The sequence below is a fragment of the Ictalurus furcatus genome, chromosome 14 (assembly GCF_023375685.1).
Source record: "Ictalurus furcatus strain D&B chromosome 14, Billie_1.0, whole genome shotgun sequence".
Lineage (NCBI taxonomy): Eukaryota > Metazoa > Chordata > Actinopteri > Siluriformes > Ictaluridae > Ictalurus > Ictalurus furcatus.
In genome coordinates, this window is record NC_071268.1 from 2,981,827 (window position 1) to 3,007,217 (window position 25,391).

The following is a 25,391-nucleotide window of genomic DNA, read 5'->3' on the forward strand; positions in this document are numbered from 1 at the left end:
AAAACATAAGTGTCTGAGGAGAAGATCCATTGAGTGTCACCTGCATAGAAATGGTATGAAACCCCCTGTGAGGCAATGACCTCACATATACTGAGCCTTGTGGGACATCGGTGGAGATTCTGAGTGGAGCAGATGTGGATCCCCTCCATGCCACCTGATTTGCCCGACCCTCCAGGTAAGAAGCAAACCATTGCCATGCTGTGCCATGAATTTCAAGATTCATGAGGATGGACAAGAGAATCATGTGGTCACTCTGAGATGACAAACACTGCTGAAAGGTTGAGGAGGATGAGGATTGAGGGCAGTTTGACTGATCTAACTGCATGGAGTTTCTCAGTGATGGTCAGTTTCTGTGGAATGTACTGCTTTGAAGCCAGAATGGTTAGGATCTTGGCGGTTGTTCTGTGAGAGATAGAGAGACAGTTGATTGAGGATTTTAAAAAGAAAAGAGAGAAGTGATACCAGTCAGTAGTTGCTGATATCTGAGGGATCCCATGTACGAATTGAAGGATACATGTTTTGGAGCTTGTGAGGATCTTGTTCAGAAGTTTCCAGTTTTTCCTTGCACACGGCAGTCTTCAAATGGGGATTTCAACAGGAGAGCATGGTAAGAGACAAGATCTGTGTCTAGTTGTCATTTCTTCCACTTTCTCTCTGCTGTCCTTAATTCTTTCCAATTGCTGTGCAACAGGACGCGTGGTGGCTTAGTGGTTAGCACGTTCGCCTCATGCCTCACACAGGGTTTGATTCTCGCCATGGCCCTGTGTGTGTGGAGTTTGCATGTTTTCCCCGTGCTGAGGAGGTTTCCTCCAGTCCAAAGACATGCATGGCAGGCTGATTGGCATGTCCAACGTGTCCATAGTGTATGAATGAGTGTGTGAATGTGTATGTGATTGTGCCCTGAAATGAATTGGCATCCCTCCAGTGTGATTGCTGATGGGGTGACAGGGTGTCCAAGCTCCCTGGGATAAGCTCCAGTTTCCCCACATCCCTGTAGGATAAACGATATAGAAAATGGATGGATGGATGCTGTGCAACACACATCTGCCAAGGAACAGGACAAGAAATCTTCCTAGGTTTAGATGATAGATGGCAGTAAAGGGCCATGGATGAGGATAGTTAGGAGAGAAAATTGTGTGTAGCTAACTCTAATGGAAGGGAAGAAAATGAGTCAGGATTTGGAAGGGATGAGGTTTCAGTGAGTGATGTTGAAGGATAGTGAGTGATGATCAGAGATGTGAAGTAGGGTAGCACTGATTAGCCACATGGCCTAGGTGCCCCACTGCCAGGAATGAGGTTTCAATCACAGGGGTAGATAACTCCTGTTCAAGCACATAGGACTAGATGTTTCAGTCCCTTTGTTAAGCAGTTTCCTACTTGAGTATTTACTGGGATGATGATAAGCCCACTCACAGGTTAGACCTAATGCCACAGTGGGGCCTCCCCAGTAATTGTATGGAGAGTAGTGCTATAACGCATGTACAATTCTGGTTGTGTTAGGTGGACATGCTTGTGTGGCATTAGGTATATCCTGTGCAAAATCAATACAGAACCAGTGGATCTGAGCATGAATTAATGGTGCTAGTAGGGCTTTCTACAGCAATAGAATAGTTGTAGAAAGCCACATAATAGAATAGCTGTAGAAAGCCCCGCTATTCTCTACAGCCAATCTTCAGTGGGAGAATCTATATTTTCCATCCTCTCTGTCTGGCATTTGCGACAGCACTGCATATCTGATATGTTTCCTCTTATTTGCCCCACAAACAGCATTTTCCCAGGCTGTGAATTCAGAGATGATTACAGACTTTACACTGCTGGACCATTCCACTAAATTATTTTTGTAGGTAATGTTAGCCTGTTGTCTGGGTCAACCACAATTCTAAAATCACAAGCAGGGACCATTGTGGTTAATGCCAACTGTTCTACTGAGTGTGTTGCTGTCTGACCCAGCCAGACAAAGGGAATGATGGTGCATCTAGTCACAAAAGGCATTACACTATTGTTCAGCCTTTGTTTCTCAACTAAGGCTGCTAGGCATCTCAGTTGTTGACTGTGCCTCCACATGTATCTCCCAATAGGTAAAATTTCTCTTTAAGGATGAGAGGATGTGTTGAGGTTTACTGAAGTTTCACAGAGTGGGCATCTTAGATCTTCACCCCCCACTGACTTACTGATGCAGCCATCTGGCCTGCAGATGACCCGCCCAGCTGACCCCCAACCCCAACCCCCCTGTCCCAGCAGGAGAGGTAATCCTCCACCACCATCTGTGTCCCTGGCCTGTGGACCACCTTTAACTTGAGTGGCTGAAGTGCCAGATACCAATGAGTGACCTCTGTGTTGGTATGTGGTGGGGGCCAATCGAACAAGGCATGATCTGAACTCAGGGTAAAAGGGCACCGCAGTACATTTACATTACATTTATGGCATTTGACAGACACACTTATCCAGGGCTCAAGGGCTGCTGCAATTTCTGCTGTATTATTAATTTGGGGGTGTACCTGCCCATGACCCAAGTGGAAATCCAGATAATATACTTTCACCTGGCCAATTGCACACTTTTTTGAGTTCACTGTAAGTCCCACCTGTCTCAAGGATCTCAGGACAGCCCTCAGATGTAGATGCCAGTACCAATCCCTGATATAAACTATTATATCATCTAAATACGCAGCAGCAAATGCATTGTGCAGGCAGAGGATTCTGTCCATGAGTCATTGAAATGTCGCTCCAACAACCCAAATGGAAGGGTGATAAACTGGTGTAACCCAAATGGAGTGGAAAAGGCAGTTTTTATCATGAGATAATGGAAACAATCTTAAACCCATTATTGAATAAAAGTGAATATAAGCCTAAAATAAAATAAATTAAAAGCCTAAGTCGTCGAGCAGTACATCGATGTGAGACATCAGATATGTGTCAAATTTAGACACTGCATTTACTTTTCTAAAGTCACACAAAAATGGACCGGCTGTTCCAGTTACTGTGGGACTCCTTGATTACTCCCATGTCGAGCATAGCCTTGAGTTCATCCTAAACCACATTTTTCTTGTGCTCAGGCAACTGGTATAGGTGACTGCGTGCAACCACCCCTGGAGGAGTCTCAATGGGGTGTTCTATGAGGTTTGTGTGACTGGGTAGAGGTGAGAACACAGGTGGTGTACTATTTGCAGTGCATCACCTCCATCCGTTCGCCTGACCTCATAGTCACCTAACCTCATAGTCGAGATTTTCCTCAAGGGTCCTTGCCACTTTGCGAGTAATTTAGAGCTTGACGGGGGTAGTAAGACAAGCACTTTATCTCCCAGTGCAAATTCCTGTAGTTAGGTACTTGTGTAATACAGCAGGGATTGACTTTTTGCACCTGTAGCAAATGCTGTGTTAAATGTGTGGAGTTTTGCTCTCCCAGTGTGTGGAGTTTGGGTCTCAAGAACCTACTGAATTTCATTCTTGCTATTAGAAGGTCCATCCTCCCAATTTTCCCTAATGGCTTGTGCCCATACAATAATTTGAATGGTGAAAACCCAGTGGAGGCTTGTGGGACCTCTCATACTGCAAATAACAGTGGCTAAAGCCTCTTATAACAATTCCATGCATTAGCGTGACTTGCAAATCATATTTGTAAGAAATTTGATTAAACTGTTTAACCAGCCCATGTGTCTGCAGATGGTAAAAGCTGGTGCGAAACGTTTTAATCCTCAATAATTTGTAAAGTTCATGAAGTGCCCTGGTCCCCACCCTCCGTGTTCCCCTGACTCAGGTCTGACATTGATGTCCTCGGCACCGCTTCCCCAGCCAGTGCTGTGCTCATTCAACACCATGCCTCACTACTGCAGGACCCATACACAAACATTCCTCTCACTAACACCTGAAACCCTGGCCAATTTGTCCAGGGCCAACTGAGGACTTAATGGCACCTCTACTTTATGCTTTTGTCCCGGAATTTAATAATGATGGGCACCAGCGGATATTCGTGATCATCCCCAAGTCCACCAAGGCCTGATGTGTACTCCCTTGTATATTCACTGACAAGTGGTATGTTCCTGCTTGATTGGTGGAGGCCTGCAGCGTGTCAGGGATCCAGATCAGTATTCCCACTTCTCTGAAGGAACGCTGCTCCTGAAATTCCTGGTTTCCCCACTGCGCCAACAAACTTGCCCGGGCTTTGCATCGGTTCTGGTATTTGTGGAAGGTTCTACCTGTGTGGAGAGAATGGGAGTTGGGGGAGACATCAGAAGGACGTACGAAAAAGGAAGGCGTAGGGAAACCTGGGGCTGGCGAGCTGGTTTTGTGGGAATTGGCCCATGCTTCTCCGATGCAGCGGCCGGGGAAGAGCTGGGAGAAAAAAGGGGAGAATGGAGGCTTGTTTGTCCCTGGATACGTTGCCAAGTGGTCCCCAACCAGCTAGACCACCTCATCCAGAGACGCCTGTCTGTGGCACTGGACCCATTCTGCCAGCCCCTCAGGTAGTCAGGGGACGATCTACTCCAGTACCAGAATGTCAATGACTCTGACTGGCTCTTTAGGGATAATTCTATAAAGTTAACATTTATATTCCGAGTTGATATGTTTCTGCAAAGCTGCCTTGTGACAATGTCAATTGTTAAAAGCTCTGTACCAATAAATTGAATCTTTATTGCAATGTCCAGGATCATATGTTATGGTTAATGAAATCCTGTCAGATATTTATTGAATAGGTAACCACTGTAATCCCTACTGTATAATTAAATTGAAATCTTACCGAATTACTTGTATTACCTCAGTGGGAAAAACTCAGGGGGTCACCAACTACAACTGTAGTTGGTGACCTACAACCTGTAGTGGAACTAGGCACAGGTGAAGATTGTTCATTTCTCATTGCATTTGATCATTTTGTTTAAGTAAACTGTAAATTGCGTGACTACAATTCATAAGGAGAAATAATATATAAGCTTTATATCAGTATAAAACAAATCTGTTCATTAACATGTGGCTTAATTATCTCAGAGGCTTTTATTTATTTTTAAGCATGTGCTCTGCAGTCCAGTCTCCATCCTCAGGAAAAGTGACTCTGGTAGCTCAGAGGTTTATTTTAAACATGTAATAAATAGCTTTTATAGTTGCTCGTCAGAGGCCCCTTTAAACATGCTTAGCTGAATAATTATTCAACTCTCTCTGGGCATTCTTTCAACTTGGTTAAACAAGTTGATTACATACTATTTCCTGGACCTCAATGTCCTTATCAAAAAAACATAAAATGATTTAAAAAAAAAAAAAAAAAAAAAAAAAAAAAAAAAATCCCATAAAAATTATAACAAACATCTTTCATTCATCTTCATTAACTGCTTTACTGTAGTTAGGGTCAAGGTGGATTACACCCCGGATGGGGCACCAGTCTGTGACAGGGTTTAATAATCACACATTCACACTGTAGATCATCACAGCATATCACTAAACCTGTCAACCTATCTTCTCTTGCAGATTAGCATGCACTCAGGCCAGCCTTGTACACAGTAAGGGCTTTCAAGCATTATGTTCTGTATGTGCATTGGACCTCTCCATAAAGGGGCTCAACTGTCAAAAGAAAGTTGTGTAATGGACATGATTGAGCAAGCATACAAAGGACAAGTTCTATATGGCCCAAGTCTCAGCGGACCACACAATTCTTTGGCCTGCTAATGGGAGAGGCCCAGCAGGCCATGCACAAGCTTCCTGTGGAAAATCAGCCAAGTACTGAGATCATTCAGCAGATCAGCTGAACACAGGAACAACATTGCCAGAGGTTCAGAACCCAAACCATCAGTGAACCCTTTATGTTTGCCCAACAGCTTAATGATGCCTGTCACAGACAGCTGCTGACCATGGGACAGGACATCAACAGCATTGTGGACCAGGTGTTGCTGGAAGAGTTCATTGCATTAACAGCCACAAACCTGCGGCATTGGACGATATAATCTAGCTCAAGAAGGACCATATGATGGCAAATGCGGGGGGCAGATGGCCCCTCCTCTCTTTCTCTCTCTCTGGCAACTCACTCTTACATTTTCCTGACCTCTATCCCTTTTGATTTACAGATAGATGTGCCAGAGAGAGGGCTAGGGGTCATAGTGGTGGAGGGGGAGGTCTGTGCTGTGTATCAACAACAAGCTCTTGGTGTGGAAGAGGAGGTATGGCACAATTGATAGTGTGCCTGGTCATCAAGTGAGCAGTCCTTCACCCTTTGGTCAGACCACAACCCGTTCCAGATGGTGTGCACATTTGTGGATTTTAAGGGTTTTTTTTGTTTATGCTTAAATACTTTAAAATAAACATAACACCACTCTCTCATGCCTGCCTCAAGCCCATAGACTGTAGTGGGACAGGAAGACACTAATAACGACATATCCTCAAACAAAATGTCTAGAGCCTATCACACTCAACTTATGCTATAGGCTACTATCTAGTGATTTATAGAGTCACCCTGTAGCTGACAACATTGCTTTGAGTGGTATTAGACATATACATATACTTTGTGCAGTTGTATTTGGGGTAATATCATTAACCATTATTTCATCAAATAACAACAACAACAACAACAACAACAACGACGATGATGATGATATTATTATTATTATTATTATTATTATTATTATTATTGTTAAGGTACAGTTTAGGTGTTTGTCTGGTCTTCTTGCTGATCTGTTGTAAAATGTCTGCTGTAAAAATGATGAAACTACTCAACACAAATAATGTTCAGAGCTAGGGTCCAGAGCTGAGGTCCAGAGCTAGGGTCCAGAGCTAGTAAGGATGGAGAAAGGGCATCCTCTAGTGACCATTATGTGTAGCTACAATGACGGGGTGTCTCTCTTCTTGAACAGTTGTTATGGAAACACCAACACCACAACAGCTGAGATTTCAACGTTGGCACTTTGTTCCAGCTTTCATAAGGTCGTTTTAATATAGTCAATTTTAGAGTTAATGTACACTTAAATATGCAGTTTTTCAGTTTGTTTAATGCATTAGTTCGATTTTAATAACACGGAGATACTAACTGGTAAGTTAATGCCACTTTTATACTTGATTTTACGAACACTAGCTAGTTTCAACTAGTAGGTTAGGCAGGTTAGATAGATCAGGTTTATCAGGTCAAGCTATAAGACAGTTCTCTTTATGATTGACATATCACTTTAGGAAATATTTAACAGCTGTTAATTGTGGAAAATAATTAGATTTCTAACAATTCTTTTGAAAAAGAAATTGTCACAAGAATATGTACCTAGACATGAACCATGAGCCAAATTATTTTAAATGCCACTGTAAAGTTCATTGGTTGTTCAGGACTAATATTATAGCAGCTGTCATTTTCATGTGTTAATTATAGTTATATTCATTGAGTTCTTTAGACGTAATTTGGTAGCCGTAGCTTTATATGCCCCACGTCCACACCCTATCACCCTGAGACAACACTATTTCTCACAACGATCAAATTCGGTCTGTTTTTAACTGTCATTTTTAAAAAAGAAAGGAAAAGAACACATTCATACAGCTTATAATCAAAGAAAAAACGAGGTAGGCTCTGTCAACATGAATATTTAATGACTTAATAAAACAAGCTTTTGTGTTTTTAAAATGACTACCAACTTGAATTAAATTTGATGTTTGCCATTGACAACGACAATTTATCAAAACAGCAGAAAGTATTCTTACAGTTCTCCTTACATGCAACAATTTGCTGTGCAGTCATTTCATCTAAACTGTCCAGTCTTTCCTGGCGTGTATAACACGCAGCAACATTGTTCTCAGTCTCCAAAGACCACTGAAATTTCACTTAGTCTGTTTTAAGGGGGTAATGCAATGCTGTAATCTGTATCTGGGCCAGTGCTTTTTGGTGCATGAATCCAATATTTCTCTATATAATAATTAATGAAAACATGACATGAATCTACATTATCTCCTTTAAGTGAATACATTTTCAATGCATCAAAATAAAATTCATTTGAGTCATTTTTGCCTTCCAAAGTCTAAAAATGTCAGGTGGTGCAACTGTCTGACTAAATATGTAGATTAAGTAAATTTTTTTAAAAGGCTAATTTAGTCCAATACAATCTGAAATAAAATAGTTTGGTTTATTTTTGGAACCTGTACATTCCTAAAATGTTTACAAAATAGAATCATTTTGCCTTTTCCTCAAATGTGACGGGGCATGGCCAACAAGAAAAATACTTTTATTTTGGCATACTTTTAAGAAAAACAGGCTGGGTATTGTATTATAAAGAATACCTCAAGTGACGTTAATGATGCACTGACAAGGTCAGTAGCCCTTCAACATATATTGAATAATTGCCATTTTTGTGTCATGGTTAGTCTGGTTCCGTTTCAAAGCTCAGGAGGTAAGACCCCAAGAACCCATTCAAATATTTTATTATCATAATACAATTTATTTATAGAAAAAGTAAGTGTGATTTCAAAAACAAAGATTTATATGGGTGTCCAAGTAGCTCCCGGTTTAATTTGAAAACAGCCTGAAAAGTCAAGTGGCACAACCACTAAGTCAGATGGTGCAACCAGAGAAAACATATATTTAAATAAATAAATTCCATGTAAAACTGTGCAATGACCTGCTTTTTCACAGGATTAATTCAGGGCAAGTGCAACATGCACAAAACGTGCAGGGGACAGAATCACTTGCCCCTGGCTGCTTCAGAACTCCAGTTTTATCTTGAGCATGGGTTACTGTGTGCGGAGATTTGCTTCCTATGCACCGTATGAATCATGTTATCAATGATCACAAACACATTCTCAGGTTATGCTTTTGAACAAAAAATGCTTTGTTGATATTATTAAGTGTTTATAAACCCTTTTGTATGTTGTATGATTTGGCAACATGACTTAATTATAGCCTAATTATATTGAAGGATTACTTAGGTGACATATTATGACACATCTAAATGAAAAGAATAATACAACCAAATGACAAAGAGAATGACATGTTGGAAACTGTAATAAAAAAGACAACAATCAATAGGCAAATGCCAATCAGCAGCGCTTGTTTAACATAAAAATAGACATCGCAGTTGATACCAACAAAGCAACTGACAGGTAGTCAATATATTCATTTGTGTTTCTGCATGTAGATCATGAGTCAGTCAGAAGGGAGCAGCACTCCTCCACCCGGAGGTGATGAGAATCAGAGTCACATTCAGCCACAGAAGTCCACCTATGTATCAGCTCCTGAGGTTGATTCACAGGAAGTTTATACCAGCTCCCTTTCAACCAGTCTGGACCTACAGTGCCTGGAGGAGGTAACGACTTTCCCCAGTCACAGCTTACACATGAGCTCTGTTGTTGGAACGTTTATTTTACCAGCATGTTCTCTGCTGGACACTGGACAATCTGAATTCGGCCTCTTTTGTTTCAACTTTACCTTTTCAAAATGTGTTAACCCACCATCACATCTATTTTAAAAAATTTCAACATTTTAAATTTATATCCAGATTTCTGTAAAATGTTCATTGTTAAAAGTACTATATAAATTTTAAAAAATGTAATTGAATTCCAAATTTCAGCTCAATTGAACTTACGGATCATGATCATGCCTTTGCATGTAATATAATTTGGTTGCATGTGGCGGCCATACTGTTTACAAGAAACTGTTTAATCATTGAGATTCACACGCTGCTGAGTAGTTTGACACAAATTTTGTGAACAGAGACAAAAAAAATCTTAGGATCCTAGGAGTAATTTTCAAAAGTAGGCCCCTCATATTATACAAATGAGCAAAAACGTGGTGAGAGTTGCGTGTATATTGAGGCTTTACTGTTTAAGAGAACCCAAGGAATCAGTGCAAAAAGATTTTTTTGGTTTGTGAGACTTGGGTCAAAATGTAAATTATACAACAGATAGTTCTGGTGCACTAATTTGATTGGACAAGTGGTGTTCCAAAAGTGCTGATACTCTATATGGCCAAAAGTATGTAGACACCTGACCATCACACCCATATGTAGTTCTTCCCCAAACTGTTGACACAAAGTTAGAATCACACAATAGTATAGAATGTCTTGGTATGCTGTAGATTTACAATTTCCCTTCACTAAAACTCAGAGGAGGCCCAAACCTGTTCCAGCATGACTGGAACAAACTGTATGTGATGGTCAGGTATCTACATACGTTTAGCCATACGGTGTAGATGGAGGGCTAGAGAAATAAAATCTTTCTGACTTAAAATTCACTGATATTAGTAAATGTAACACTGATTGTTCCAAATATTATAGTGTTTAAGTGTGTTTGATCTACACAAAACACAAAGTTTAATCATGGGCTCCTGAAAACAGAAAACAGCTCTATCATCAGGAAGTTCACCTCCTGTTGGAGTCCAAGAAAGCAAGCATTGGCCATCTGCTGTAGGTGGGAGGGATGGCATTACTCTCACCCGTATCAATCAGAGTGACACTTGCCACTTGTGGGTGTCCATGAACTCTTTTTTCCGAGTGTGTTCAGCTGCCCTGTGACATTGCATGAGCAGCAGCTTGAAAAGACGTTGTGGCTGGTTTTTACATATCTTGGAGGAAGCAAGTGCTAACCTTCATCCTTCCTGGTTGTTAGCTGTCATGGCAAGACCTGGCTAGTGGAATTCCAAAGTGGCAAATGACCAAAACTGGGTGAAATCCAAAACAGGTCTAAACGTAAAGACGTATTCATGAGAAAGACACAACGCCAGATAGATATAATCAGTGTGTATTTGTGGTTATTTTGTTTTCTCATGTCGGTGTAAAATGACTGTCAGAATGTACAAACACTACGCAGATACAGTTGCACAATCATGCCATCTTTTTTTTTTTTTCCCTTTGGTTTCTTTGGAAAACTTTTATTTGAATTTATCTTGGCATATACATTAACAGCTATGAAACCAAGTTAAAATATAAACATAAAACTTTTCAGAAGTGCTCCGATTCACGTACAGTTTTTGTTCATATGAAAAATGTTCGGTTGTATATATCAAACACACACACACACACACACACACACGTGTCACTTTGAAGTCAATTCCACTTAAGCATACTTAATTACCACATATAGAGTATGTGTAAAAGTTTAGGCACCCTACATTTTTATATAAATTTTGACCTACATGACTATTTTATGCTTAATGCATTAGTGTGTCTGTAGAAAAGCAAAAATGTGATAGTAAGTAATAGAATATGTATCTGATAAAAAAAAATTTTAAAAATCAGCAAGGCTGTCTGGGATTTTACCTACAGCAATACAAGAAATGTTCTATAATTTCTATTAGCCCTAGATTTATTAACCTACATTGCAAAGCACCTTCAGTAGATGGCAGTATTAGTCAAGAGGAAGACGTTCGTACATTAAACTGGATTTTTAAAAACATTTGCACACTGTTCTGTTCATTTCTCATTTTTAAAAATGAATAATAAAAATAAAATCCTGTATTGTCAACATGCTTCAATATCTTACTGTCCACGCATAAGTTAATGCGCTTATTAACTTATGGGGCATAATTCTTTGGCCTAATCATCATCTTGACAGTTTTGAATGATTGCCTGGTGTTGGTCAGGAGGTTGTTCCTGGGCATATTGGGCCATGTGCTCCAGAAAATGCCATCTCGCTTCCCTATGTACTTCTTGTGGTAGTATTTGCCATTGAGGTTAGCCGACATACAGGCATTGAACCACCAGCCAGATCCATAGAAAGCACCACAGTTTCCTGACAAGTACATATCGTTGTCTCTGTCCCACGTAGTGAAAAACATCTGATCATGGTTGTAGTCCTTGTCGATATGCAGGGCGTTACCAGCAGTCCCCGAGTATTTGCTTATGGACAGGCGATATTTAAGGTATTCGTTTGCTACATAAAAAAGGTCGTACTTTGCATACTCACACACACCCTGGAAGTCCTCAAGCTCGATGCGCAACACCATGTCCTTGGCCCTGGTGAGCAGGTGAATCCAGTCATTTCCAAGCCAAAACTCTCCACGCAGGTCCCCAAAGCCATTCTTATATTCAGCCCAGGTGCGGTTGAAATTCACACTGCCGTTGATTCTGTTCTGCACAACAGTCCAACCACCACCATGGGACTCCATGTCACAGAAAACCTCAAAGGTCCCATTTCTGTGATCAGGGGTAACCTTATAGACTCCATTCTTCATTTTCTTCATGACACTGTAGTCTGAGCAGTCTCTAGGTGCTATAATGTCTAAAATAAGATAAAGATGGGAAAGTCAGATTGGAAACCAAATCATTAATCTTAGGCTTATTTATGGCCAATCTTTGGCCAATTATTATTATTATGGCTTATGTTAAGTTATTGAGATATTATTTTAGATTTTATTTTTGGTCATTTCTTATTTTATTTCAAAATAAGAAATTTCAAAGCTGAAATTTAAAAATGTAAAATGAATTTTCATACCCCAGTTTGTTGTTTATGAAAGATAATTTTATTTTATTATAATTTTTTAATATCTTGTTTTATTTTATGCCATTTGTGTGGTAGAATAGTAAAATACTTTGAGACTTACGTATTGGTGCATTTACTAAAGGGCACTCGGTCACGCAGTTGCTGTTGAACTTGGTGATTTTTTCACTGATGTTTTCTACCTTTTTGTCCCCTATTTCCTTAACTATTTCCCTAAGGGGGCTGAGCAGCTCCACTTGTCCCTGCAGGTCTTTAATATGTGTATGAGCGTTCTTCAGGCTGTTGGACATCTTGTTCATCTTCACTTGCATCTCTTGGATGGCATTGCTTGAACTCTCATTTCTGGGTGCTGTTGTTCCACCGTCTCCTCTGTGTTGTGTCCCTATACTGTCCCTTTGAAAGCTGCAGCTTAGACAGGCACTCTTCAGTTGCTTCACGGTCTCCTTCATGCTCTGTAGCTCCGTCATGGCCTTCTTCAGTAGCTGGAACTGCTTGGGCAGCTGGATGGTGAGAGGAGGAATGGTGATCTGGTAGGGGCACTCCTCTTCATTTTCGCACTTTCCAGCAGGTTTCAGCTTCACCTGGGTGCAGCTCTCAGGGGGCAATATCTTCTCCACACTGCCAGAAGAACCACTAACCACAGCTTCTGATCCCAGATGTGCAGCTATGAGCACGATATACACGCAGAGGTGCATGATATCTTGCAGTCAGAGAATGTGAGCTGAGTAAGAGAGAGAATGGGAAAACTGGCTCTACTTGTGTCCGCAGCACTTATATAAATACAAGAACAGTGAGGACAATAGGGGAATGGTGGGTGGGGCAGTACAATTGTGTAAGAACTAAAAAAGCTGAAATGAAAAAAAAAAAAAGTTAGTTGGAAAACTCCCCCTTTTCCTCACTGATAAAGTCCAGAGGAGATTGAATGGTTTACATGTGTTTTTTTTTTAGCAAAAGCAGTCTGTCTTTGGGTTGTTTACACACAGGCATTTTCTGTCCATCTTATCTTTGCCTTAAAAATGTAAAATCCATAATAAGCCACAATGCATATTGTCTACCTCTCATATACTGTACACACTTAAATTCTTCCAGTCTTTATTTGTATCATTGGTCATATTTAATTAATTAGAAGAGTCAAAATATCTTGTGGTTCAAACATCTGACCATTAGTGCAGCTCTGAAAATGTGTTTGAATTGCTCAAAATCTTTTAAAATGTAGAGTTATGTGGCATAATTTCAAAAATGTTGTATTAATGGCCAAAACTTCAAAGCATTTGCAATTATCGTTGTTTCATCAGATGCTAACGAAAGTTGTCAAAAGTTCTTCATTTTATATAAAGTCATGTAAACTCTGTAGAAGTGGTGAGTGTGATCGTCTTTACAGTCTCCGGGAGTGTGGAAAGAGAATTCCGGTTACAACGAAGTCCATAAAACTTTTTCTTTTTTCTTTTTTGTATTATCAGCCAAACGGCAAGACAGTTGACTTCATATGCTACATTTGCGATGAAAAAGTGCTACGTTCACATCATTGCACGTTTTATATAAATATATGTGTACACAACAGTACAGATGTTTTATATTTTAATTTTACAGTTTGCCCTTTCAAAGTCCTTATTCGTCAGTGACCGTTGTATAGACCATAAAATAGTTTCTTGCTTAGCTATTATGACTCTTATGTTTATAATTGATATTTGGATATAAACCTTCAAGGATTATGATCTTACTCGTACCGTCTCATGCTCCGTATGTGTATCAGAGACTTTTTATTTTTATTTTGAGTCACTACTGGGGCATGCATGCCAAACCGTCCATAATTCGGTCCATCAGTGTCTGTGTCTTACTTCAAAGCCAGTTTTTCACACTAGTCGTAATTTACTGGAAACCCTACACGACTTCAAACTGCTTCAGGAAAAATCTCTAAAATGGCACAGAAATACTACAGAATTCCAAAATAACACAAAAGCTTCCAGACAAGATATACAACCAGCAGTTTCCATTGATATCTATAGTGTGTCTGATGAGTTTGAAGTAAATGAAGTATATTTTTGTCAGACTTCACTCATTAAAACTCATTCGAACATGACAGTAATCAAGCAGTAGACCCATTACTGTGGAATATGATGCTTTTTATGATACATCTGTGTAATTCAGCAGGAATGTTGTAGTAGAAACCGAAAGCATGCTTTTGGGTCGACAGTTACATCATAATCAGCTCATTTTTTTCATGTGGGGCTTCCTGTCAACTTAATTGCTTTAAAATAAATTCGGAGAGGACGTTTGCTTTTACTTTGCACCTTTCATCTAGTGTGAGCAATCTCTTTGAGATAGTCATGATCATCCTTTCAGATCTGCAGTTTTCAGGCGTTTTTTAAAAAAATCTTTCAGATAAACCACATTCACGCTTGTTTGTTTGTATTTATATGTATTTTATAACGTTTAAATTTTTTTTCTTCGAATCTTTCTCAGCTTTTCTTAGTGGACATGATCAGTGGAGATAAAATGGCCCGAATGAAGGCCAGCTTCAGTTTGCTGCATGACACCTTAAGAAGGTAAGAGCTGCATCTTTGCCAGCAACTCACCCATTATACTAGCTATTATGTGACACAGCCCACATGTTCCGTGTATATTTTTTTTCTCTTTTTAATCAAGTAGAAATTATAGTGTTTGTGTACTTGGATAGCCTAAAGTTTACACTTACTGAAAATAGTTTACTCTCAAGTCTTATTCATTATTCAATGGATAAGTTAACTTGGATATTATAGACTTGAACCTAGAAACTCTAATGAAATTTTAAAAATCGACTCTGATGCTTATACTGAAGTTCTTTTCTACACACGTAGCATTGCTTCACTTTATAGTATACAGTTATGAAAGAGTAATGACTCATAATTGTACTATCCGGTGTCACCCGGATGAGGATGCGTTCCCTTTTGGGTCTGGTTCCTCTCAACGTTTCTTCCTCAAGTCGTCTCAGGGAGATTATCGTTGTGACCATTAACTCTGGCTTGCTCATTAGGGATCTAAATCTGCGTAAAGCTGCTTTGTGACAATGTTCACTAATCAAAGTGCTATCTAAATCAAATGTGATTGAATTCTTAAGGTAAGGTAAGTTAACAGTACAAGGTGAAGGAAGGTTTTTGGAAGGTTTTCAAAACCTTACAAAATCTTTGTAAACGTGAAACAGAAAAGATGATTTCATTTGCTCTGACTTGGAATCCATCTTTCATTTGCAGCTCTTCTTTGAGGATGATGTCAATGAAAGAGGTTGTTGTGTGGCTATTTCTAAAAGTAAATACTGATAGAATTAAAATGGACCTACTCAGTGAGACCTTCATTTCCAAGCAGTGGTCCCAACTTACACTGTTCTTACATTGTGCAACAGCTGTAACGTGTGGCTACAGCCCATCCAGATAGCATCAGTAGACATGTAACAACTCGGAAAATACACAACATATCAGGTGTTAATAGGCGTCCTTCTTCTATAGCTCTCAGGAGTCTGAGGCGAAACTGCTGCAGGAGGTGAAGCATTTCCAGGCGGAGCTCGAGCGGCAGCAGCAAGAGCTAGAGAAGGCAGAGCTGTTCAAAGACGGCCAGCACACAGATGGCAGCAGCATGAGACAACAGCTCTTACAGTTTCACAACAAGCTCCAAGAGGCTGAGGAGAGAGAGCACCGGATGCAATACCAACTCAAGTGGTGGGGGGCTTTCTTTTGAGTACCACCTGATCTATCTTAATCTTTAAATTCTGTCCTTTTCTTAGTATTGGATGGTAAATTCACCCAGACTTCAGAGCCTTGCATTGGTTTTCACTGCCCTGAATCTTTTACAACTTGGGGAAAAATGGACTAAATTGGCATTATATGCCATGAATCTACACAAAATAGCTTATAATACTGAACTGGCAGAAGAAATATATATATATATATAGTAAAAATATTTACAAATAAAAAAAATAAAAGTTGTAATTGCATAAGTATTCACACCCATTGCTATGAAACCCTAACTAAATTTGTTCTGGTGCAAGCGGTTGTCACATAATTATCGGGTGATTATCAAGGTGATTTGAGTATACATACACTTGTTCCTGGAAGAGCGCAGAGTTTGTTAGAGAACATAACACCACTAAACAAACATCACAAAGACCAGTAGCTAGTCAGTCAGGGCTGATTAAAAAAATCCCACGGAGCTCCGTTAAATCCATTATGTAAAAAAAAAAAAAGGAGAGAACATGGGACAGTTACTTACTTCTTGGCATTAGACTGAGAAGTAACCAAGAGGCCACGGGTAACTCTGTACATGATGCTACCACCAACATGGTTCACTGTGGGGATGATGTTCACAGTTGAAGAGCAGTGTTAGGTTTCTGCAAGTCTTTGTGTCAAAGACTAAAAAATATATTTTGGTCTCATCAAACCAGAAAACCTTTTTAACATATTGGCTCAGTCTTCAGTGTGCCTTTTGGAGCCCTAAATAACATTACATATGGCTCGCCACTTTTCCATAAAGCCCAGGATGGGGTTGTCCTGTGAACAGCTTCTCCCATCTGAGCTCTGGATCTCTCCAGTTCTTTCAGAGTTATCCTTACCCTCTTGGTTGTTTCACTCATTAAAACCCTCCTTACCAGGTCACTGGCTTTTGGTGGACGGCCTCCTCTAGGCAGTCACCGTTGTCTGTGTTCTTTTCATGTTTTAAATAATGGCTTTAATGGCGCTCTCTGGAGTGTTTGGGATCTATGGGTTTGGGATGTATGGGTTTTTATAACTAAATCCTTATTGATTCTTTTCCAGAGCTTTGTCCCAAATTGTTTTGATAGGACCTTAGTCCTTACAATGCTGCTCATTTAGTTATGTTCTCTAATGAACTCAGTGTTCTTCCAGGAGCAGGTTTTATTAATATAATTGGACTACATTAATTAATTCTCGGAGATGTGATGGAAACTGGTTGCAACAGAACTCTGCATTATACTGTCTTTGCAGTCTCCAGGAGGAAAAAATCTGTCTTGAGAAAGAGTACGAAAGCCAACCAAAGTCTGTTGTAAGTATATCACAGAAAAATTAAAAAATTTACTGAAAAATTACTGACGCAAGATGGTTTAGAGACTGTGTATCAAAACATATTACAGTTTTTGAGTGGTACACCTATTATCTGTTGTGTTATTGTGCGAGTACTGCAGCAGGTGCAGCAAATTAGGTTTCAAAATGAAAGTACCTCAATACACTGATATGTGAGAAAAAACTAACATAAGATATTTTAACAATGAACTATGATACTGTGTTCAAATGACATTTACACATGGCCCTAGCTGGACTAGGTTGTGGTTCATTAAGTTCTTCTGCCAAGCAGCTCCTGCATCAAATAGGTGTCTAAATATCAGATCACCACTCTGAAGAAAAAGGAAAAAGGTCGAGTGAGACTCACCGTGCTGAATTGAGTGGATGTGCTGGGTATGGACTGCATGATATATGGATGATCTGCAGTGGAAACACAGACCTTTCCTTTTGAGTTTAATATGTTCTGCTGGAGTACGTCCAGCCTGCCCAATCTGTATGGGCTCTGACTTCAACTTTGAGCTTTCCAGCCACTTATCTTCTTTGGTTGTGGAGCAGAACATCCAAGCAAATTGAAAAATTAACAAGCGTGCTGAGAGAGGGTTGATTGTTATAGCATAGTGTGAATTACTGTTTACCTTGTGCAGCTAGAGCTTGCAGTAAACCAGCTGTATCCACATATGGTGAAGCCTTCTGTTAGATGGGTGATTTGAATAACCGGCAAGCAGTCCAAAGTGCAAATCCAGAATCATAGTCAAATAACATGCAAAGATCAGGCAATTGGCCAGCAGGGTTAAACAAAGCCAACAGGATTGTCAACAAAGAAACTACAGTCAAAGCCAGAAACAAGAATGAGAAAAAAGGGCTTAGTAATATCACTAGAACAATTCTTGGAGTGAGACTTTGCAAAGAGTCAAGTGGTGAACTTGAACATGTGACTGAGTCACATGACTTGGTTTGTAGTTTGAGAGGCTGATGGAAAATGGACTTGGAATCAGGAGTGTTGTGATGTCGTGGTGGATTCTGGGGAATGGAGTTCAAGGCAGCTGCTGATGGTGATGTGACAACTGATAAGTGACCGATCTGGTATGTCTCAATCTGCAATGTGTTGTACACTGTATATCCCTACTGTGCTTCATGCCATCGTCAGGCATTCTGAATACATGAGGTTTTGTTTCAACACATGCCACACAGGGGCTCGGAGTGATTAAGATTATTTGGCAGACTGTACAAAACTCTGTGTGTGTGTGTGTGTGTGTGTGTGTGTGTGTGTGTGTGTGTGTGTGTGTATGTGTGTGTTTGCAGGAGCAGGAGAAGAGGTCCACTGCTCTGAATGAGAGCTGTGAGAAGATGAAAAAGGAGATCGCCCAGAGGAATCAAGAGATCAGGACATTAACAGAGGCCATCAAGGCATGCGATACACAGCTGCAGAAGGAGCAACAGGAGCTTGAGGACAAAAAGGAAATGATCAAGAGCAAAGAAGTGAGTTACATTAGCCACTGAGAGACTTAATGTCATCCTCTCGGTCACAGCGAGTGACCATTGATGGCTTCTTTGTGTTTGTCTCCAGGCTGAACTGGCTCAGCTGCTCTCCATTCCTGGTCAACTGGGGAAAGAAATTGAGAGGATCAATTGCAAAATAAAGTAAGTGCCATCATTGCTGGTTTTAATGGAGCTCACATGGATACCCTCAGGTCAATAACATATAACATTTCTGCGATATCAATTATAAATGAAGTGTTTAATGATTCAAATTGTTTTACTGTTCTCACGATTTACAGTATTGCTACAATATTCCTTCATTTGGAAGGCAATTATGAATTAATTTTATTGGAAAAATCTGGAACCATGCCCACATGAAACCCACATCTTTGCCAATTAAAACATTACAGGAGTCATATCATGATTTTTAAATGTTTGTAACCATTAATTATGTTGTATATTGAAAGTAATAAAATGGTTTAACATGCTTTAATGTTAAAAAAACGCATTATTTGTCACATACTGTACATTATTGCAGTACCTCTATTCCCAGGCCACCTGAAACGCTCCGATTTCTCCCTCCTTCCAAGAAGCCCAGAGTGCTCTGATTGGCCAGCTGACCCATTGCGTTGTGATTGGCCAAAAGCCTCAAGCGTGTGTTGGAAATATAACGCTCCTTGGCTTAGCTTTAACCTCCAAGGCTTCTAAAGTAATTCTAAGCTCCTAAGAACATGTCGTCAGTTTTACCGTATCAGTTCGAGTCAGATTCAGATTCAGAAAATGTGGATGATGCAGCAGAACCAACTTTGCAAACACGACTTGAGCAGAACGTTTCACACTGGTACGGTTTTATTTTGTTACTCTATTACCTTTCAGATACGATGTAAATTCCGACCCCGCTGGCGGGACTAACTATGCTGTACAAAGCTGCTGAACACAGCTGCTGAACTCTATTCTGTAGATACTCACGTGATATATCTTTGGAAAGCTAGGATTCTTGTAATTCGACTGATATAAACCATTTAAATATACAATCACAACAGCAGCTACAATCAATGTCTCTGTCAGACCACCAACATACAAACAAACACTTAAAACTGAGGCAACTTAGCAAAGTTTAGCTAGCACATTAGCAGAGGTCTACAACTGAACCTACGACTTGAATAGCAGATACTTCATAAAATAATCAAACATACGTACAGGTCCTGATTCAGAGACGCAAGATCGTCTGAGTAAAGTGGGAACCGCCCCATTTTTAAGGAGTAGCCTGTGTGTGTAGCCTGCCCTATACTCGCGCAGGTTCAGGAAGCTGTGCTCTGTAAAATGCGCTGTGCACAAGCAAACGTTCTGATTGTACTGCTCAGGAACAGCGTTATAAACAAACTGTAATCACTGATTCCTAATTTGGTCCGTTCTTGAAAGGCTAAAGGGGTTTTGCTTTCGCACCGAAACACAGCGTCTCCACGACATGGTGCCTGAATTCACCGAAGCCTCGCCTTTTTTCTTCGCACCTGCCTTTGGGCGGGATTATACTGATAGTTCACTCCGTGACGTAATGGAATTACGGACGTAATATCTGGACTTTAAATGACGCGTTTCAGGCAGGTCTGGAGCAGTGTTCTCTGTTAGATAGTAAAATCCCAGTAAAATCTCGCATTAACTATAAAATACTTTTATTAACCTATAAAGCACTAAATGGTCTCGCGCCACAATATCTAAGCGACCTTTTGGTTTTATATAATCCGCCACGCCTACTGAGATCAAAAGATGCAGGCTATTTGACGGTACCTCGAATAGTGAAGGCTACAGCAGGGGGAAGAGCTTTCTCTTATAGAGCCCCACAGTTATGGAACAGTCTTCCTATTAGTGTTCGGGACTCAGACACAGTCTCAGTGTTTAAGTCTAGGCTTAAAACGTATTTGTTTACTCAAGCCTACCCTGACTAGATTCTGTTCTACTACTTCGCAGTCATAATAATCTTTTTTCTCCCTCTCTCCTTTCGCCGAGCCCCACATGAATTTATGGAGATACTAGAGATCCAGATCCTTTCTGCCTCTGGATGGAGCTCAAATCTTCTCTAATTCCAGACTGCTGGGACTACGGCTGCTCCTAAGGCCATACAGACTTCATATAAATCCATAATGAACTTTTTCACACTATCTGTTGTTACCCAGATGAGGATGGGTTCCCTTCTGAGTCGGGTTCCTCTCAAGGTTTCTTCCTCTTAAAACATCTTAGGGAGTTTTTCCTTGCCACCGTCGCCACTCAGTGGCTTGCTCAGTTGGGATAAATTCGCACCTTTAATATCTGTATACCATGTTGATATTTCTGTAAAGCTGCTTTGAGACAATGTCTATTGTAAAAAGCGCTATACAAATAAAATAAAATTGAAAAAATTGAGATAGAATAAATCCCGTTGGGAGAGACTGAGTTTTGGGATTTTGCAGATTTTATACATGCACAAGCAGATACATTACACTCCCAAACAGAAGGAAAACATTAACAATCATGTTATGACCCCTTTAACAAATGGATTATCTTTATAGACTGCATGTTTCTGTCAATTTGTCTCTGCCTCTTCATACTTCTCAGTGGCTTCATACTTCTCATGTCCAGCGGCTGGTCCCCAGTCCTCAAAACTAACATTCTTTCCCTCAAACTATCTGTTTGCACAAAACGGAATCACATGTGGACCACATCATATCATATCATATCATTTCAGATGTGCATAATATTGTCTTGGAAGGAGAATTGTTTTTAAATGTTGATAACAGCGATAAAGCTTTAAAGTTGTTGAGTGTATTACTGTAAAACCCTTAGTAAAAATTTCAAATGGGTGCATAGCACAATCATCTCCATATCTCATAGCAGCAGGTGCTTGCATAAGGTGCTGGATAGACTGTAACTAGTGTGTGTGTGTGTGTGTGTGTGTGTGTGTGTGTGTGTACATGAACCAGGAATGTACAGAAGCAGAAGGCTGCACTTGAGATGCAGCTGCTGGAGCTGGCGGAGAGGGTAAAGCAGACACAGATGGGCTGCAGGCAGCTGGATGAAGAGTGCAGGAGCGTGATGAAGGAGCTCAAGGGTTACAGGGCCCAGCTGGAGGTGGCTCAGAGAGAGAGAAGCATGCTACTCAAAGAGCAGGAGATAATCAAGGAGGAGGAGGCTGTCCTCCTCGAACAAAGGTGAAAATCATCTCATATCATTAACAGTGAATGTTTTCTGTCTGTACTGTATTTTCAGTCTTTTAGGTCGAAATTTCTAGTAGTAGTGAGTCAAGGTGAATGCATTTTGATCATAATCATTGTTCCCTCTAAGCTGTGTACAGTCGGGCATTTACTTAACAAAAAATAAATACAATCTGCACAGAATGGCAGATGATGAAGTCCCTTGAAGAAGTGAAAAAAAACATCTTCATGATTATGACACATGTCTCATCACTTTGACTTACTCATAAACAGAGGTGGGAATTGCACAGACTGCTGAAATAATGTTGGTTGAATTATTATATTGATAGTACTTCATCCAGGGTTCCCAGTTTGCTTCTGAGCTTGTTTGACAGTCTATGTGGAGTTTCTTTGTTCTCCGCATGTTCCTACAGTTGCAAAATTATTCAACCCCCATCGCAAATCAGGTTTATTGTCAAACTTTAAAGACTTTCAGCTGTTTGCAGCGAACAAATCAAACAAACGCAATTGAAATAGTTAAACACAACGAATGCTTCAAGTGGTTTCCCCAAATTCAACTGAAAATGCAACTTATAATACAATAAACCTGACTTGCAGTGAGGGTTGAATAATTTTGATTGCAACTCTATGTGTTTCTGGTTTCTACCCACTGTCCAAAAACATACATGTGGGCAGATTGGCTACGCTAAATCCCCCCTAGGTGTGAATGAGTGTGTGAATGTGTGTCCAGCAGTGGACTGGCATCCCATCTGGTGTGAATTCCACTACTTTGCACTCAGTGTTGCCAGGAGAGGCTCTGTATCCGCTGCGACCCTGACCAGGATGGTGGTTACTGAATGAACGAATGATTCATATTACTACAGCATTAGTCACACCACATTAGATACAGTATGTATCCGGTAGATATGCAAGATGTCCTGTAGTGGTCTAGTGTCTCATCCAGGGGAAAGTGTCGCTCACTAGTAAGACAGATATGAAGATATCGTGAGGAATAATGATATATGGTAGTTTTAGCAGGTGCTTAGTTGTAGGTTGGATTACTTTTATCAATCCTGATGAGAAAATTAAACGTTTTTTTCAGCTTGAATAACTTAATAATGAAATGTTTACATATTTGTTGATTAAAGCTAAATAATGTACATTGTACAGTCTGCCAATATTTAATCATGTACCCCATGAGAAATCCCCCAAAATAGCCACAAATAAGGGCCCCTGATTGTGTTATTTAATCATCTCTCTTACACTCAGGGGCCTGCTGGAAATCAACCTAAGCCACATCATGGAGGAGAAAAAGATCCTTCATGACAGCCTTGTTAAGAAGGTGCGAGAAAAGGACCGGCTGCAGCGTAGGTTAAAAAACATGCTACTACAGCACCAATTGTCTCAAGATGCCTTGCTCCACACTCAGGAGCTCTACAACAAAATGAAGGCTCAGGTTAGTCTGTACTGCTACTTCTACACCCATGAGTGCTTTGAGTGTTGTGACTCAATTCATGACAGTTTATCAAACAACTACACGAACAACAAATTCTACTTTGGGCTTTTCTGCATTGGGAAAGATTCACCAACTGTCAGAAACAGTGTCACTTGTATTTAAGTAGGAAATGTGTACAACATTAACACAGCATTGTAAATGCTGCCACATATTATAGCTAGAACCTCCATATATTTTATGGGTACTGTCACGTATCGTGACGTAACGGAGATAGGGACGGATGCAAGTGCAGTATGAACAGTTTTATTTAATGAGAGACAAAGGCAGGTAAATCCAAAACGTGATCCAAAACGTAATCCACAAACATGCAAGAGGTCAGGGGATCGGCAAACAGGCATACACGGGGCTAGGCAGGAATCAGAGTCGTGGTCACGGAAAACATGGTCGAGATACAAAACATGAAACATAAGCTATGACTATGAACTGGGAGCGGAAAAACCAGCGTGAACTAAACAAACGAATCTAAACATGAAACATGAAACATGAAACGGGCTATGACTATGGAAAGGACTCTAAACTAATCTACTCTAATATATCTTATCTATTCTACTCTAATATTCCGCACCGTGTGCTGGGAGGCGCGTGGTATATATACAAACATAATCAGCGTTGTAATGGCTGACAGCTGAGGGAAATTCAGACACACGTGAAACAACAACCAATGACAGAACGGGGAGGAGACATAACAGAAACAAACTAATGCACGTGTCGAAATGTCACGATTGTCAATAATGAAAAAGGAGGTGCTCGCGCACCTTGCACGGCAGCGTCCATTCACATGCTCTTCAGCACGCTGCTTAAAGGGGAAGTCGTGACAGAACCCCCCTCCAAGGGCACTGCTCCCGGAGTGCCATGAAACATCCATCTCCATTGGTGGCCCCGTCCCCCTGGGCAGAATGTCCTAAGCAGAGCCAGGAGACCGCACGGCGTTCTTGAAGAAACAAAAAAGCAGAGCAGGAAAGCAGTGGGACGTCCTCTGCGTAGCAGGAAAGCAGAGCGTTCTCCTCGTCGTTGCAGGAAAGCGGAGCTTCATCTTCGGCGTTGCAGGAAAGCGGAGCGTCATCCTCGGCGTTGCAGGAAAGCGGAGCGGCGTCCTCAGCGTTGCAGGAAAGCGGAGTGACGTCCTCGGTGGAACAGGAAAGCGGAGCGACGTCCTCGGCTGAACAGGAAAGCAGAGCGACGTCCTCGGCTGAACAGGAAAGCAGAGGGACGTCCTCAGCTGGACAGGAAAGCAGAGGGACGTCCTCGGCTGAACAGGAAGGCAGAGCGACGTCCTCAGCTGGACAGGAAGGCAGAGCGACGTCCTCAGTGGAGCAGGGAAACAGAGCGACGTACGCAGCCGTGCAGGGAAACAGAGGGACGTCTGCAGTGGAACAGGAAAGTGGAGCGAAGTTCCCAGCAGAACAGGAAAGCAGAGTGACATCCTCGGCTGAGCAGGAAAGCAGAGCGACATACTCAGCGGAGCCCGCAGGCTGAACTTGGCTGGTCATGTCAGCAGACTGGGACGTGAGCAGAGCTTGGTTGTCCCTGTCAACAGACACTTGGTTGTGCATGTCAGCAGACGTGGACGTGAGCAGAGCTTGGTTGTCTGTTTCAGCAAACTTAGGCGTGTGCAGAACTTGGTTGTCCCTGTCGGCTGACTTGGGCGTGAACATTGGTTGTCCTTGTTGGCAGACTCGGGCGTGAGCAGAACTTGGTTGTCCTTGTTGGCGGACTCGGGTGTGAGCAGAACTTGGCTGTCGGTGTCGGCGGACTCGGGCATGAGCAGAACTTGGCTGTCGTGTCGGCGGACTCGGG

General features: G+C 41.0%; 2 protein-coding genes across 2 annotated transcripts in view; one reads left to right on the forward strand and one right to left on the reverse strand.

Annotated features, from left to right (window-relative positions):
• Positions 1–6,633: 6,633 nt before the first annotated feature.
• ccdc146 (coiled-coil domain containing 146) overlaps positions 6,634–25,391 on the forward strand; it is a 32,051-nt gene continuing 13,293 nt past the window's right edge. Inside the window, exons 1-9 of the mRNA XM_053642520.1 lie at positions 6,634–7,006; positions 9,087–9,254; positions 14,848–14,930; positions 15,867–16,076; positions 17,358–17,415; positions 18,735–18,911; positions 19,000–19,073; positions 21,869–22,096; positions 23,348–23,534. Coding sequence (XP_053498495.1) covers positions 9,090–9,254; positions 14,848–14,930; positions 15,867–16,076; positions 17,358–17,415; positions 18,735–18,911; positions 19,000–19,073; positions 21,869–22,096; positions 23,348–23,534 — 1,182 coding nt within the window. The 5' untranslated portion in view covers positions 6,634–7,006; positions 9,087–9,089. The remainder of the gene's footprint in view (positions 7,007–9,086; positions 9,255–14,847; positions 14,931–15,866; positions 16,077–17,357; positions 17,416–18,734; positions 18,912–18,999; positions 19,074–21,868; positions 22,097–23,347; positions 23,535–25,391) is intronic.
• fgl2a (fibrinogen-like 2a) lies at positions 10,671–13,243 on the reverse strand. The gene is made up of 2 exons (XM_053642523.1): positions 12,488–13,243; positions 10,671–12,165 (listed from the first exon to the last, which is right to left on the reverse strand). The coding sequence occupies exons 1-2, from the start codon at positions 13,077–13,079 to the stop codon at positions 11,459–11,461; spliced, it is 1,299 nt and encodes a 432-aa protein (XP_053498498.1). The 5' UTR covers positions 13,080–13,243; the 3' UTR covers positions 10,671–11,458.